The sequence below is a fragment of the Podarcis melisellensis genome (assembly GCF_964234715.1).
Source record: "Podarcis melisellensis genome assembly, chromosome: 3".
Lineage (NCBI taxonomy): Eukaryota > Metazoa > Chordata > Lepidosauria > Squamata > Lacertidae > Podarcis > Podarcis melisellensis.
In genome coordinates, this window is record NC_138530.1 from 18,948,812 (window position 1) to 18,965,616 (window position 16,805).

The following is a 16,805-nucleotide window of genomic DNA, read 5'->3' on the forward strand; positions in this document are numbered from 1 at the left end:
TAAAGCAAACACAAAACGTCAAAGTTCTGTGTCAAGAAAAGGTGAATTCTGTAATCTGTTTGTTATGCAGATAAAGCAAATGTGCATCTATTTTGCATAATTTGGTGGTTCTGGGAAGTTTCAAGGTAATGAAAATTCTCTTGAGAGCTAAGCTGAATTCCCCCTCTGACTTGTGAGGCACTGCATTGCACCTTCCCATTTATTTTTGCAGCCAAGACTAGAAACTTGCTCAACCCAATACAAAGCAAAAACTAAGCTTCTTGGTCAAAACAAAAAAAATTCCTTCCAGTAGCACCTTAAAGACCAACTAAGTTAGTTCTTGGTATGAGCTTTCATGTGCATGCACACTTCTTCAGATACCAGTTCTTGGTATGAGCTTTCGTGTGCATGCACACTTCTTCAGAAGCTCATACCAAGAACTAACTTAGTTGGTCTTTAAGTTGCTACTGGAAGGAATTTTTTTTGTTTTGACTATGGCAGACCAACACGGCTACCTATCTGTAAGCTTCTTGGGGTGCTGAATTTTGTATTGAGTGCCAAATTCTATATTTTGCGTAGATTTGTAGAATACAAAGAGTCCTGCCTGCATCCTAGTTACCTGAAAGGGACCTGGGACTTATCTAGCAAGTGGCAGTGCAAGGATCAAACCATTTAAAATAAAGCTATCCTGCAGTGCTGGTGCAAACCTGGCTTAGGTAAATTAAAAGTCTGCAGTAGTCCAAATATATCACTGATTATATTGAATTAATATATGAACTTCTAACTCTCCAACTCCAGGCCACAAACATTCCTCCTCCTCTTGTGTGCTGTCTTACCTAGTTGGTAGTACCCCCTGCTGAATTCAATGGGGCTTCATAGAATCCCACTGTAATGCATTATGCTCAATTCGGTTCACTTTCCCTTACAATCCATATTAAGAAAGCTAGGAGAGCAAGTGGTGAAGATATGCATAGCCATTAAAATACTTCTCCCCTCCTAACCATCTTAGTACATTAATACATATCCAAGAGAAATCCATTATTCCCCTACCCTCGTTCAATTGAATTTCTTCACTTGGTTTGGGCACCCCTTCCATTGTTAAATTAATATTTCTGACATAAAAAACGCCCCTTTGTTCTGTGGAAATACTGATAACATGTAATGATTTCTGTGTTCCCCCTACTGCCAAGGGAACCTCACAACCTTCTGTCGTCTTCTAATGAAAATGCTCTTATGTGCAGCTAGAAAAACGCCCAAGAAAAAAACCAAACTCAGCAACCCTGCTATCTCAGTCCACAAAGTAGTCATCTTTTAAGGTTTATTGGTTTGTATTAGGGATACCTTTTAAAGTCAGCATTCTTTATGACGTGAAGGGGCTTAACAGGAATTTCCTGGGTTGGCAACGTATTAGTGTGAGATTCTAAATTGCTGTGTTCTGGTCCTGGAAGGACAAAGGAGTCAGGAATTCAAGTTGTGAGGTATTGACCCTAATTCCACCTTAGGAATGCCCCCCACCCTTCAGTATGAGATAACATCACAACAGAAGGAAGAGGCACCTACTGTGTTTCTGCCTGAAAAACAGCATCATCATGTAAGAATATGAAGGCTAGACACAGACTTTCAAAGTGAATTATTTGCCAAAGCCACCACATTTGCAAACAAGCTTCTTTGTGTTCTTTGTGGCAAACCCTGGACCCTGCAGATGGCTTTTGGAGTCCAACATGGCTAGTGGTGACAGGAGTTGTGGCCATATTCAACTATCCAAAGGACTGTCACATGCAAATGGGGCAAGCTTGTCTTCTCCAGCTCCGGGCTCAATGACTATATGGTCTAATTGTGTGTTATGCCACGCCCTCTCCCAGCAGCTAGTTTATATTATGATACGAGCCATGGCAGCCATTTTGTGACTGGCGCCCACAAGCCTCACAATTCAAAATGTGCCCATTGGTCCAAAGAATCTGATGACACCTAGGGAGTGCAGAACTCGCCTGTGCTAAAAGAAGTCTGGCTGCTTTTGTACTTTTTTACAAGCAACCCAATTGTGATGTGTGTGTGTGTACAGGATGTGTGTTCAAAACTATCATTTAAGATATTTTATACATTTCCCTTCAGCTTGGGTAAGAAAGGGTAAACATAACTACCTGCTAGTTTATTTGGGGGTAAAATTAATCATGCACACACAAACACATTCTACATAGAGGCTTATAATTCAATCAAAGTATTAGCCCACATATTTTCTCCTTAAAATTCAGAAGTGAATAGCAGTGATAGCTACCAGGTGGGAGTGTTCAAATGAACAGCTTTATCCTGGTATTATGGGTAGCCTTCAGTGAGGATAACTTTCCTTAAACTCCAAAGTATTTTCATATGTACTTTATAAGAGAAAGAGAAGAAATGCCACAGTTTGCAAATTCTTGGGAGTAAATGGCTCTTTATCCTGCAATTGAACAGCATGCAAAACTCCCTGAGGTAACAAAGGCCATTTACCACACAGTAAGCATCTTGTGAGAACATGAACAAAGGTTATAATCTTTATAGCCTAACCCCTAGTTGCTAGCCTGGAAAGGAAATAGGGTTGTCACCCGCCCTGCTGTTCCCAGCTTGAGACAATAAAGAAATGGAATAGGACTCAGAGCCCTTTGATCTTCTCTGCCAGTGATCAGAGAGAGGAAAACTTCTCAGAGCCTGGAGACTAGTTTCTTTAATGGTTTTAGCAGACCCCTGTAAAGTATCCTCAGGCCAGGAGACTGCAATGTCATGTTCCTGGCAGGCTAAAATCCACCCATACAGGTGTGATATGAATGCAACAATAATTTAAGTGTTCGGGTAGGATGTAGAAACCATTTATAGACACTCGCAGGTAATAAGCAGGGGGGAAATATATACATAGACCAAACCTGAGATTAGCAAGCCACCTATGGCAAGAGCATACATGAAAACTTTCCAAGTGGTTGAGAAGTTTGTCCAGCAGCAGACAACCAACTTAACCAATTTTGAACTTCCCAGTTTTACTTACTTTGGAACCCTTGATTGCCTAAAATAAAAGCCCATTGACCAGAGAGACTATTGTCATGGTTTGAGTCAAGACATCTGGTAAGCAACTTGTCAGGAAGACTGAGAGGAACTAACTTATTTATTACTTCCCCAAGGGCATGTGGTTTCCTCCTCCAAAGAAGCTACTTTCATTCATCCCTGGTTACAGACTGTAGCCAGACTCTGCGCTTTTCAAGGTCTTAACCAGAGTGCTTCAAATATACAGTACACTGGAGGTTCCTTGATCTGTTTCCTTGGAAGAATTATTCCTTGGAAGAATTGTGTTGCTCATCTCTTGGGGGTGAAAAGTTGGGATGAGTTTATAAGAACCTAAAAGCATAAGATGAGCCTGCTGCTTTGGGCCAGTGGCACACCTATTTCAGCATCCTGTTCTCACGCAAGATGCCTTTGGGAAGCCCAAAACCAGGACCTGAGCAGAAGAGCAGCCCTCTCACCACTTGTGATTCCCAGCAGAGCCAAACTGCCTTCAGCAGCAGAGGCAGAATCTAGCCACTGAGAATCAGCCACATTGAGATTCCTGCATTGCAGGAGGTTGGACTAGATGACCCTTGGGGTCCCTTCCAACGCTACAATTCTGTGATTCTGGGGATTCACTGAACGCTCTAGTGCAATTTGGGCAGGGAACTGGCTGTTCATGGTGGGGTGGGGAAGAGTTCTGTTGCGGAAGCAGAAAACTTTGCATTGATTAAACACTTTAGTTGGAATCTGCTCAAGCAAGCCTTATGAGGAACGTTTGAAGGAGCTGGGTATCTTTAGCTTGGAAAAGAGGACACAGAATTGGCGCCCTGGAAACTTTTATATGTGAAGGGCGGTCTACAAATTTAATAATAATACAGTGGTACCTCGGGTTAAGTACTTAATTCGTTCCGGAGGTCCGTTCTTAACCTGAAACTGTTCTTAACCTGAAGCAAAGTTCTTAACCTGGAGCACTATTTCTGGGTTAGCAGAGTCTGTAACCTGAAGCATATGTAACCCGAGGTACCACTGTAGTTTGAAGATCAGCCACAGGAAAGATTTTGGGACCCATCGTCAAACTCTGTATTTATCACGTTGGTGTCCAAAAGCCAGTTCTGTGTTGGCCAAGGCACCCACGAACACCTCCTCTTTGTGGCTTCCAGGTATCTGGAATGGGGAAAGACGAACACGGGGCAGGGAGCTGCTTCTCAAAGTTGGCGCGAGAGAACCTGGGACACCTTCGGAGCGCCGAGAGGTGAGCGCGCGCCTCGGGCCTCCCCGCCCGAGAACAGCGCCTCCAAGCCCGGCAGGGGTCGCTGGGCAGCCGGGCAGGTAACGTGGGGAGGGGAGCGCGGTGGGGTGGGAGGGTCGGTGGGTTCCGGCCTGCCTTGCAGGGAGCGGGATTGCTCCTCCCGGGGCCGGAAGCTCCTCCTTGTCCCGGGTGTGCGAGGGGCGGAGCGGGGCTGGGTTGGGCGGCTGGGCCGGCCTGGGCGAAGAGAGTCCCGCCGCAGCCTGAGCTGCTCTTTTTCTGCGAGCGGCATGGAGTGAGAGCGAGCGAGCGAGCGAGGGCCGGAGGTGGCCAGCGGGGCGCAGCAGAAGGGGGACGCCGAGGCGGCGAGCGCGAGATGGCTGCGGAGATGGCGCGGGGGCTCCGGCTCCTCCTGCTTCTCGGTGAGTGGGTTGGGTAGGGTGTGGGGAGAGAGAGAGGGAGCCCTTCTCCGCCCGCCTCGGAGGCCGGGAGGATGCATCGCCCGGCTACCCCGCGCGGGGCTCCTTCCTTCCTTCCCATTTTGCGCGAGCAGCGCGCTTTTACGCATTGCCTTGGACACTGGTGGGTTTGTGTGGAGAGGCGAGCTGCGCGTCTTCCCCGAAGAACGCGTGCCAGAAAGTGCGAGCCGTGCCTCTCGCGGGTGTGTGTGGAAGAGAGAGCGAGCGAGCGGGCGGGCGCCTGCCTTTCCGCGCGGGGCTTCTTTGTGTCCGCCCGTGAGGCGTCGGAAGGGGAGCTGCGAAGCGGCCGCGCGCTTTCTCTCTCCCTCTTCAAGCCATTCAAAGCCCCTCTTGGTCCCCGAAGCGCTTCCCATCCCTCGGCCCGTCTCCTTGGTTCTGCACCCGCCGCAACAGGGCGCGTTTCCCCCCCTCCTTCCCCTTCTCCCTCCTTCCCTGCCTCGTTAGACGCGAGCCCAGCAATTGCTCGGTGCCATTCAGACTGAACAGCGGGATCTTGCCCGAGCAGGGAGCCAGGCAACGTCTCTCCTCCTCCTCCTCCCTCCTCCTGGCTGCCTCTAACGTGCTGGTTTGAAAACTGCTCCAAGGAGCGGGGAGAGAGGGGTTGGGAGAGCTTTGGCTGGCTGGAGGAACGAGGGGAAGACACGCCAATACTTTTTATTTCCTCCCCAATGGTTCTTCTTTTTGGGAAGCAGGCGCTAGTTGGCGTCTTCAGAGGAGCTTAAAATTACATTCCTGTCCCGTCTGCGACCTAGGTTGTTTGGCTGCTTCTTCAGCGCAAGGAAGGGCTTTTGTAGGAAAGTAGTTGGTTTAGTTTCTTCACAGGTTGGTCACAACGAGGGAGAATTGCAGGAGGTTGTGCCCTTTGTTGGAGTGCTTTAAACCTCGGTAAGATGTCCGCAGGATCCCGGAGCTTTGCAGAACTCTGGTTTGCAGCCGCCTCCATTAATGAGAGTTTGAAACTACTGGGGCCATTCTGATAAGCTTCAGCCTAATCGCCAGGACAAAAGCTGTAGGGCTCAAACTTCAGAATGAATCTGTTGGATTTGGGTGGCACTGCAGATTTGGGGAATGCATCCTGAATTTATCGACTGTCTGGTTCTCAGACTAATGGAGACAAAGCAGAAGTTTTCATGTTACTGTGTTTTCAAGAACAAATAACCTTGAATATTAAAGTTCCAGTAACTGCTTTGCAGACCTAGTTGTTGAACCTCGTTACAGCAGAGAATTGATTACTTTAATTCAGTCGTCAACAAACTCTTCAGAACAATTTCTATTAGAGAAGCACTTGCTCTCTCCCACATACTTGGCTGATAAATGCAATGACTGATTCCTAGTGTTGACATCAGGTCATGAACCTGATTATGGGTGAAGTCTCTCTATGTTAGGGATTGAACCCGTATATAACTAGCACAAGCAGAAAGGTATGTTGAATCAATATTTGGCATGTTGTGCAACTGCAGAGACGACGTCCCGTTGCAGTTCTTTGATATTACAAGTCAGAGAAAGTTCTTACAGCAATTTAGATCTTGGAGAGGATAATCTAATGGAGCCCTACCTTTCTGCTTCATGTGATGATGAATTAGTTGGTATAGTGCGTGCAAAATAAGACGAGATAACCTATTACTGTTTTTACCAGTCACATTTGCCTTCCAAAGAACAATAGAAATGCTTACTCATATGTTGTGCTGCCACACAAGAGAGAGTTGCATAAAGTTGGTACATTTGAGGTGGTAAAAAATGTAGAATTTTCACAGTGGAAAGTATTTTTCAGCTTTTCTTACCAGTGTTGTTCAATTAATGCTTTTCATATATGGTTCCCAGAATACTCTTATGATGCAAAATACCATGCAGGCTGTTGTGTTAGAAGTTCCATAACTTGTGCATGTGCAATATTCAATTTTCAGGATATTGTACCTAGAATGGTGGGAAATCTCATTCTGAATTTAAAATTAATCTCAATATATCTATATATACACACAGAGTGGCATCTATTTATGTCTGCCTTCTGGCACAGTGGAAATCTGCTTCCACAACGGGACTTTCAGTTTCTACCCTTCCCCCTCTGTGCATCCCCAAAAACTGCTCTACTGTAAGGTCAACTGTAGGCTATTTTGGAATTGAGGAAGAATTGCCCTCTTACTTAGATTATTATCTATTATTTATTGACTTCATATACCGCCTTATACCTGGAGGTCTCAGGGCGGTTCACAAAATAAAATCAAAATAGAAAAACACGAAATACATAATCAAAATAAAAACAACCACCCACCCAATGTCCACCCCCCCAAACCCCCAAATTTTAAAAGGGCACAGGATGTCAATCAAATCAACCAAAGGCCTTGTTAAAAAGGAAAATTTTTGCCTTGCACCCAAAGGTGTATAATGAAGGTACAGACGAATTTCCCTGGGGAAAGATTCCACAGATGGGGAGCCACTGCAAAGAAGGCCCGTTCTCGTGGTGCCACCCTCCGGACCTCCGGAGATGATCTCAGGGTCCATGTATGTTCATATGGAAAGAGGCGGTCCTTGAGGTATTGCGGTCATGAGCTGTTTAAGGATTTATAGGTCAAAACCAGCACTTTGAATTGGACCTGGAAACTAATTGGTAGCCAGTGCAGCTGGACCAGGATCGGTGTAATATGCTCAGACCGCCTTCCTCCGGTGAGCAACCTGGCTGCTGCATTCTGCACTAGCTGAAGTTTCTGAACTGTCTTCAGAGGCAGCCCTATGTATAACACATTACAGTAATCTAACCTTGAAGTTAACAGAGCATAGACAACAGTAGTTAGGCTATTCCTATCCAGATAGGGGCATAGCTGGGCCACCAGCCAAAGCTGATGGAAGCCACTCTGGGCCACTGAGGTCACCTGAGCCTCGCGTGACAGCAAAGGATCCAGGAGTACCCCCAAGCTATGAACCTCTGCTCCTTCAGAGGAAGTGTAACCCCATCAAGAGCAGGCAATCTCCCACCCATCCAGTCTAGGGAAGCACCCACTAACAGTGCCTCAGTCGTATCTGGATTGAGCTTCAGTTTGTTGGCTCTCGTCCAGTCCGTTAACCGAGGCAAGACACTGGTCCAGCACTTCGACTGCCTCACCTGCAGATGTAGAGGAGAAATAGAGCTGAGTGCCATCAGCATACTCTTGACAACGTACTCCAAACCTCCCGATAGCCCCACCCAGCGGTTTCATGTAGATGTTAAACAACGTAGGGGGTAGGATTCAGCCCTGCGGAACCCCACATTGAAGATTTTCTGGAGCACTGAAGTTGCACTTGGAATATTGGGTGGGAAGAACCTGCAGGCAGAAATGTTGAGAACTTTGATCTCCTGTTCATAGTCTCATTCATCACCCTTTTTGGGATTCTTATATTTCGGATGGCAGAGGGCTCTTGTAATCCCTAAGGGTTGTATCCAGCAGAGGTGTCCTGATAGCACAATGACTTCCCTCTCCTCTCTCTGCATCCCCAGTCTTATTATTATCATCTGCCTCTCTGGAGCAGATGGGGGGAAGGAAGTCCTATTGTGCAGGCAGAAGTTGGTTACAACCCAAATATCAACAATTCCCAATCATTAAGAGTTTTGAACCCCCATGTTGTAGGGGGTTGGGCTAGATGACCCTTGTGGTCCCTTCCAACTCTTACCATTCTATGAGAGATCAGCAGTGAGAATTGGCCATCTTTAGGAGCATCTGCATGGAAGGGACAAGTTGATTAGATTTGGGCTGTTGAACTTGAGTCCAGTTTAACTCGGTGGACTAAAGTTATAACCAGCTTGTATCATGGATTCCAGGAGGACCCGAGATCATCCAACTTAGGCTGCAGGCTATGCACACCTACCTGGAGTAAACTTTCTTGAAAATAAATGTGATCTTCTGAGTTCAGTCACATGAATGTCTGAATGTTCACCTGAATCCAGTGCAAGGGCCTGATAGGCTAGAAAAGTGTCCATCTATTTTCTCCATATATAGCAGAGGAGAGCATCTAGTTCAGGGTTTCTCAAACATGGGTCTCCAGCTGTCGTTGGACTACAATTCCCATCATCCCTGACCACTGGTCCTGCTAACTAGGGATGATGGGAGTTGTAGTCCAAAAACAACTGGAGAAACCAAGTTTGGGAAACCCTGATCTAGTTGAATGCAAGTACAACACATCTGAAACGGATCACAAAAGCCCAGTTATTTCTTGTAAAATACAGGACGCCTGCAGCACTCCCTAACTTCCCTGATGGGTGTGCTTCATCTTTCTAAACCTTTAAACGGGAAAATGTTAACAGCCGCCGACTGCGTCTGGCTTGCCGCTTTAGGACTTGATATTTACATTATTTCCAGTAGATGCCGAAAATGCACCATGCGGCTGAACCCATTACATTTCTGAACTTCTTAAATATTAAGCTGTTCCTCAAAATAGATGCCAAGGGCAAGTAAGCACAAGTACAAGAATAACCCATGAAAGGAGGGTGGAAATGCATGAAAATGAAGCTGGTGTGATTAGTTGAAATTACAGGGCAGCAATGTGGGCTTGCTGGATGGAATGGAAGAAGCCTTTGAAGTAAGGTAGCTGTTAAGTTGTAAAAGCAGCCCTTATGCTACCCTTAACACCGGAGGTAACATCTGCAGGGGGATGCAGAGCGGAGGCCTGGCTTGTGTGCCTAGTCAGTAGTAGAATGCCGCATTCCTTGCCTAGCATTGCTTTGTTCACCTAGGTATGAAGCCTGGAAAAATTCCCATGTTTCATTTGAACTTTGTTATGTTGTAATTAACAAACCTTGGGCTACTATACAGAACTTTGTGGATTTTTCACCTCTTTTAGGTCCCAGTTTCCCCCCATGCTTTCTGTGTTACTGTAAAGAACGGAAAAGGTGTCCCCTTTGTTTTCTGCCTTCACTGCTGATTCATGCGTTAATGCCAGACCAAACATTTTAGCTTCCACTTCCAGTGCTTTTCACAGAAAAGGGATCTGTTGTCCAGGTAAAAAACGCAAGCTCATACCCAGGCAACATCCTCACCTTTTCGGCAAGTGAATTATTTTAAAATCTGCTGTGTACGGTGTGCTGGTGCCACGTACATGATGCTTACAATCCATAGGTAGCAAATAAAGGCCCCTGAAAAGGAGTTCATACAAGAGTAACGTACAAGATGCTAGAAATTTGTCGCCTTCATGAAGTTCAAAGAGCTAGTGCAGCTCTTGGGTGTTGATTTGCCCCTGAGCATGGCTGAGTGTAGCTCTGTGAGTGTGGATCTTATTACAAGCAAATAAAGCTATTGTTTGCCCACCTGTGAGGCATTCAGCAAGTGTGAGTTCTGAATGCTCTGCCCTCTCAAAGAAGCAACTATATTAGGAGTAGCCCTGCAGATGTCTGTGATAAAGGTCATACTTTGAGCTGAATGAGAGATCTGATCCTCCCCCTTTTCACACTATCTTGAGGACAAACCCTTCCTTGCACTCCTTTGTGTGGCTTGATGATGGAGGAGGAGGAGGAGGTGTGGGATGTCTCAAAGTGTCCTCATCCTGCTCTGCTTTTTTAAAACAAAAACAAAACCCCAAAGTATTTAAAGTGAAACATGCAAGGGAAATATGTCCAGGGACCCAACAGCCATTGTGGTGCCCTTCAGATGCTTTGGACTACAAATCCCATCAGTTCCAGCCAGCATGCCCATTGGACCTAGGAACAACCAATCTTAGTCCAGCATCACAGTGGCCAACCCTGTGAGAAACCTCCAAGCACAGGCATGGCCAAACTTGGCCCTCCAGCTGTTTTGGGACTACAACTCCCACCATCCCTAGCAAATAGGACCAATGGTCAGGGATGATGGGAATTGTAGTCCCCAAACAGCTGGAGGGCCACGTTTGGCCATGCTTGCCCAAGCAGGACCTGAGCACAAGAGCACTCTTCCCTCCTGTGGTTTTCTGAAACTGGTATTCAGAAGCATAAACTGCCTTCAGGCATGGAAGCAGAGCATTCATCATCCTTCATGGGTTAGTCGGATATAATGGGAGTTGTGGTCCACGATATTTGGAGGGGTCCATGTTTACTACCCTTAGAGTTACATGTGAATGGATGTATTGGTTTAGACTATATTGGCAGTGGGCCATCAGCGAGACAACTTTGATTCAAAGCAGATGATACCCATTTCTCCGGGTCTCATCCAATTAGTGCTCATTCCGTTTAGCTTGCTTTCTTGGGTCAAGAAGGACATGAAGCCTGGGAGCAGGGAATCAAAGCTATTAGGAAGCGCTCCTCCCAAGTGTTAGATTCTGCATAGTTCCTTACTTTAAAGCCACTCTCGTTCTGTAAGTTGCAAGGGGCGGGGGGGGGGGGAGGAATACTTCTCCATAAAATGCATGCATGCTTTTTTATGCGCCAATATTGTTGAATGGACATTACCACCCCGGTTATTTCTTTCTCTTCAAAAGTATAAAAAACAATTTTCGGGTCCCGTTGCTGTTTTGTTCCTGTTGTACGGTCTTCCTGAGCCTTGTTCAGTTTTGATCTCCTCTTCCCTTCCTTCCTTTTCTGCCCGCTATTTCTGTTTCTGCTGCATCCCAGGTACCCCCTTCACTTTTGCCTTCACTCCCACTTCGCTCCACATTCTGCCTGCTTGAGTGATCAAAGTACCATTGGCCTTGAAAGTTAGCTCCCCAGTTAAATAAATGGAGGCAAACACAGAAAGGTCATTTTTAATAAACCAGATGTTCTTAAAAAAAAAAAACAAAGCCCCCTTCAGTTACTTACTTTTGGGCCTGTGGTTGTGCAGAGAACTCTCCTAATGGTCTCCTAGTTTTCCTTTTTCCCCCTTTGCACTGGAAAACAAGAGTCCATATATATGCCTACCAACTCAGATGGCTTTAAGAGAAGATAAGGCAGATAAGTTTTTGGTGGCTACTAGCCGCATTTAATAGATCTTACCTCCATTGTCAGACACGGTATACCTGTAAATGCCAAAGGCTGGGAATCGCAAGTGGGGAGGGAGTGTGCTGTTGTCCTCAGGTTCTGCTAGTTATCCGGCTGGCTATTATGAGAATAAGGGACGCGGGTGGCGCTGTGGGTTAAACCACAGAACCTAGGACTTGCTGATCAGAAAGTCGGTGGTTCGAATGCCCGCGCCGGGGTGAGCTCCCGTTGCTCTGTCCTTGCTCCTGCCAACCTAGCAGTTCGAAAGCACGTCAAAGTGCAAGTAGATAAATAGGTACCGCTCCAGCGGGAAGGTAAACGGCATTTCCATGCACTGCTCTGCTTCACCAGAAGCTGCTTAGTCATGCTGGCCACATGACCCGGAAGCTGTACGCCGGCTCCCTTGGCCAATAAAGCGAGATGAGTGCCGCAACCCCAGAGTCGGTCACAACTGGACCTAATGGTCAGGGGTCCCTTTACCTTTACTATTATGAGAATGGGAATCTGGACTAGATAGGCTACTGGCCTTGACCCAGCAGGCTCTTATTTTTTTTATATGTCCTCAGGTTGCATAATCAGTGCACCATCTTTGGTAATTAAAAGTATATAAAGCAGTGTTTGTAGTGGCTGAGACACAAATGAAAATTCCCCCTGCATGGAATGCTAATCAAAATCTAAGCTTTGAATATTTCGGGAAAGCACAACCGGATGACTTGAGCCACTTGTTTGTCTGGGACAGGAAAGAAGAACCAGAACTTAATCTCTCCATCTGAAAGGCTGACTGGTGCTGTTATGGGTATGAGAACTGGGGTGTGTGCGAACACAGCCATGGCTGCTACGGGATGTGTATACATGGAGTCTATTCGGGAAATGTGTGGCACTTGGTTGCTAACAATATATTTTCATTGGGCATTTTTGTCAGCTGGTTTTTCAGCGTCCATTAAAATCAATGACCATGGGGTGTGATTTTGCAGGATTTGCCGTGCCGGAAGGGGGAGAGTTGGCATTTCTGTGCAAGCTTGACAGCGCAAGACAGTATATGACAGATGCATACCCTGCAAGGATTCTGCTGGCCCAAGCTGCTACCCATTGGAATTGACTCTTCTCAAAGATTGGGGGCTCCTGTTAGCAGAATGACTGCTGCAATATACACAGTGGGCTCTTGAACCAATCGCTTTTTGCCATTTCGGGGAATGCTTTCCGGACACCACAAAGTGTGGACTACTCAGCAGCATTCTCTATAGAATGCCTTTCTAATTTCATAGCTGTTGCCCCTAGTGGCACAACGGGTCCATGCGTCTGGCTGTTAATCAGAAGGTTGGCGGTTCAAGCCCACCCAGGGACGGCTAATTGGCAGGATTCCTGCATTACACTAGATCAGGAATGTCCAGCTCCCAAGAGACTGTGAATAAAAAACTGGCAGTGATGTACTCCTTTTTTGAGGGGTTTGGGTCAAAGTTGCTGAGCTTTTTTTAAAGGGAGAAAAGTCCAGGTTTTGGTGGGTGGGTGTTGTAAATAAAACAGGGGGATACTAAAAATGGGAAGGAAAATGTCAAAATTCATCAAAGGAGGAAAGTTGCTCACCAATAGATAAAAGATCACTAAGGAAAAAAACCAGCCTCACAGTGAAAATTCCACCTTCCGTTCTAGCGATCATGCACAAATGGAGGATGGGGCCAGGAAAAGGAGCCTGTGATTGACTGGTCAACCTATTGGACATCCCTGCATTAGTTGACCCTCGGGTTCCCTTCCCACTTTACGGTTCTAGGGTTCTAGGATCAGCCAGCTGCCGACTGGACTGGGATCTTAAAAAGAAAAGAGAACAGTTCTGCCAGACTGCTGCTGCTGCTTTTTCCTCCCTTCCAGGTTTGCCTCCTTGCAGCCTTACCTCACTGCAGCCCATTCTCATGCTTTTCCTCTGGCCCTCTCATTCATCCTGTTACTCTCTGCATAACCACAGGAGGGAAAGGAATGCTGGAAACATGACTCTGAAGTGCATTTTGAGAGTAGTTACCTTGTGGGTACTTAACCCATAGGAGGGCGGCGCTTTTACACCAGGATTACATAAGTAAGGTTGCGTGCCTCTATTGTTAGATGCCAGAGGGTAGGAACTTCTCTTTGCCTCTTGCTAACAGTCTCAGATTCTTGTCCCCCCCAAACCCCCCCTCTTTTTGGCCATGGGGCAATGGGAGTCTGTCATACCTGCCAGTAGTTATTGAGCAGGGCAAGGCTTCCACCCTGATTTCAGGCGGCTTGTAGGTTGCCGATATTCACAAATGGCTCTTTTCCCACACGCTCTTGCAGAGTGCTGTGTTTTCTTTGGCACCCTAATGAACACACTTGAAAGCTCTCCTGTTTTCGCAAAGCGTCTTGACTGGAATGTGCATTCTCGTCCGCTCGGTTTAATGAAATGTTTGTCGCTTTCAGCTCTGTTTATACCACAAGGCTGCACTTTAGCAATGCTGGATGTGTCTGTGGGAAGGGCCTTTTCTGCCCTAAGAACCGATAATTCAGAGCTGCAGCTCTGTTCCTTTCCGCATTTTAAAAAGCTGTGTTTGGGCACTGCTTGTTATCTGACTGGGGGGGGGGGGACCAGGCTAGTTAAGAAGCAGTTTGCACAAATGCACCTTTTGTTTCTGCTAATTAGCAGAGTGATTGTCAGCAGGTCTAAGCGGAGTCTTGAGAAAATAAGATTTACCTAAAAGGAACAATGTGTTTTTCCCCCTTCAGTGACTTAATGAGCAGAGAATATGACTTAAAACATCATCATCATCATTATTATTATTACTACTGCTACTACTACCGGTACACCCGCCCATCTGGGTGTAAGTTATTCTGGGTGGCTTCCGACACATATAAAAGCATCATAACAAGATGTCAAACACTAAAAACTTCCCAATACAGGGCTGCCTTCAACTGTCTTCTAAAAGTGGTGCAGTTCTTTATCTCCTTGACATCTCAGTGTTCTCTATGCAGGCTATTTGCAAGAAGTCTTTATGTCATAAATTAAAATTCTTTTTATAAGCAACCCCCCTTTTGACCCCCTCCCCCAATAGATTATATTGCGCTAGGAAGAAAGCTGTTGGGTTGGATCACTTAGTTTCACTTGATTCCCATTGAACAGGATGGACAATAACCTTGTTAATACATAACTTCCGCTTCTCAGGTTTGTGGTTTAAGTTACTCTTTCCAGGTAGATAGCCAGATCCTTTTCTCCTGGCTAAACAATGATGCTTTCCACCCCCCTAGTCATTCGCTAATCCTTCTGACTCAGTAATTGCTGAAATCTGGTTAGGGTAGTTCTTGGGTAAACTGAATCCCAGGGGATGACATTCCCTTCTAAGGAACAACCTTAATCTACCCTAGGAATCTGCCCAGGAACTCCTTGTTTTAATTCCTAGGTCAGCCCAAAAGCCTTGTTCCCATTCTGGGCAACTTTCCAAGGGCCACATGGCAATAGCAGGGCTGGAGGCAAAAGTGGGCAGGGCAACAAATACTACTTTTGTACACTGGGCTAGTTTCTACACACAGTCATACACCTTCTCTGTCCTGTATCTAGAGTCTAGACTGAGCAAGAGGCATCGTCGGAATTCATTGAAACATTCCGTTACTACAATGCCTCCTCTTTCAGTTGATTCCTCACTTTCATTTGCCTTCTCAAGATCTCCTTGAGCATTTCGATTGGAGAGGCGATAGCCTGTCTCTAGTACGAGATTACTGATTCATGTGGAGAATTCCTTTTGTTTTCGTGCTTGTTTTGTAACCTGAAAGGCACAACACAAAAGGAAAAGGGGGTGAGGAGGGATGAGGAAAACAAGCTCAGTTACCTGGTGGTTCTCACAATTCCTAGCTTGAATGGAAATAGTTTGACGGGGAGGATCTAAATGGAGCAGGTCTATCAGCAGGGCTGATAACCGAGGCCCCCCCCCCACTTCTGTTTGTTGTAGTTTGATGGAGTGTGACTGCTAGTAGACTACAGTTGAAGGAGAAGAAGACATGCAGATAAGATAGCTTGCAGAGACTGTGAGGGACTTCACATGCAGAATGGCAGGTGGTGGAAAATCATGAAGCTGACCTACTGCTTACACACACACACACACAAACAAACAAACAAACACACTTTTCATTGAAACTGCTTATCTTGGTAGGTGTTCAAAAGTAATCCGAACCAGGAGAAGGGCTTAGCTTGCAATGGATAATTGTACCAATTCTCTTCCAGTCACACGTCAATCTAATATGTCCTGAATGTTGGCAGCATCAATTAGTGATGAGTAGTTCATGATAAATAGGGAGAGTCTGTGATTCAGCTCTTGCAGGGTGGCCACAAAGCTTTGCCTACTCTATCACAAATGATGATGATGATGATGATTTTGGGAAGAGTTACTAACCTTTGCAACCTCACTTCTCCTTGGCTTAGCTCATCTATCTTTGAAGCAAAGGCAGAAATGTTCGTGGACTACCTACATCGTGCCTGTACTACTTCCCGAGATTTGAGAGCTAAGAATGCTAGGACTTCAGGCATATTAAGCCAAGTGTAAAAGCCGTGCCATGGCTTAGAGCAGCTGGTTTTAGATGGAGTTTGCCATGGGGTTGCAGAACTTCAGTCCTTGGACACTTAAGAGCCAAGAATTCTGTATTCCCAGGCCAAGTGAAACGACGTTCTACCATCACAGCATCTCTCATTTTCGAGAGGCAATCATTTAGTTTCCGTCATCCTGACAAGTTGTACTTCGGGCACTTTTCCTCTGCAGCGAGGCTGGCAGAATTCACAAGCCAAGAAATTGGTCTGGCGGCTGCAAGTTGTGCATCAAAATCGAAGAGACAGACTCCAAGGATATGGCTTGTGACAGGACCAAGCCTTGCTCCCCTCATGCCCCAGTTGTATTTTGCCCTTGATTAATAGAACATCTCAAGGCCATTGTGTTAGCATATGCCACCTGCTTCCTAAAATGCAATAAGGCAGCCCTTTCTGAAGTGCTGAAAGCACCAAATAAATTGCAATAACATTGTTTGGCAGGTGCACATCTCTGGAGTCTCTTGGCTGGCAAGACGGTGAACTGATGTGAGAACAGCAGGTTCCCTTCAGGTGGGTTGGACTACTCCCAAGAGTCACTGCTGCTCAAGACAGGGTTGAAATGTAGAGGAACAGGCTCTGTGTTCCTTTCCAGCAAGGAGAGTAGTTTGCAATGTACTTCAT

The 16,805-nt window shown here is 46.1% G+C and overlaps 1 protein-coding gene and 1 long non-coding RNA gene across 2 annotated transcripts in view; one reads left to right on the plus strand and one right to left on the minus strand.

Moving 5' to 3' along the window:
* Nucleotides 1–495, minus strand: part of LOC309366132 — a 29,978-nt gene extending 29,483 nt beyond the window's left edge. The window contains exon 1 of the long non-coding RNA XR_014166536.1: nucleotides 394–495. This is a non-coding gene — a long non-coding RNA (uncharacterized lncRNA). The remainder of the gene's footprint in view (nucleotides 1–393) is intronic.
* Nucleotides 496–4,451: 3,956 nt separating this feature from the next.
* The window catches only part of PTK7 (protein tyrosine kinase 7 (inactive)), a 113,903-nt gene continuing 101,549 nt past the window's right edge, over nucleotides 4,452–16,805 (plus strand). Inside the window, exon 1 of the mRNA XM_081903786.1 lies at nucleotides 4,452–4,659. Coding sequence (XP_081759912.1) covers nucleotides 4,614–4,659 — 46 coding nt within the window. The 5' untranslated portion in view covers nucleotides 4,452–4,613. The remainder of the gene's footprint in view (nucleotides 4,660–16,805) is intronic.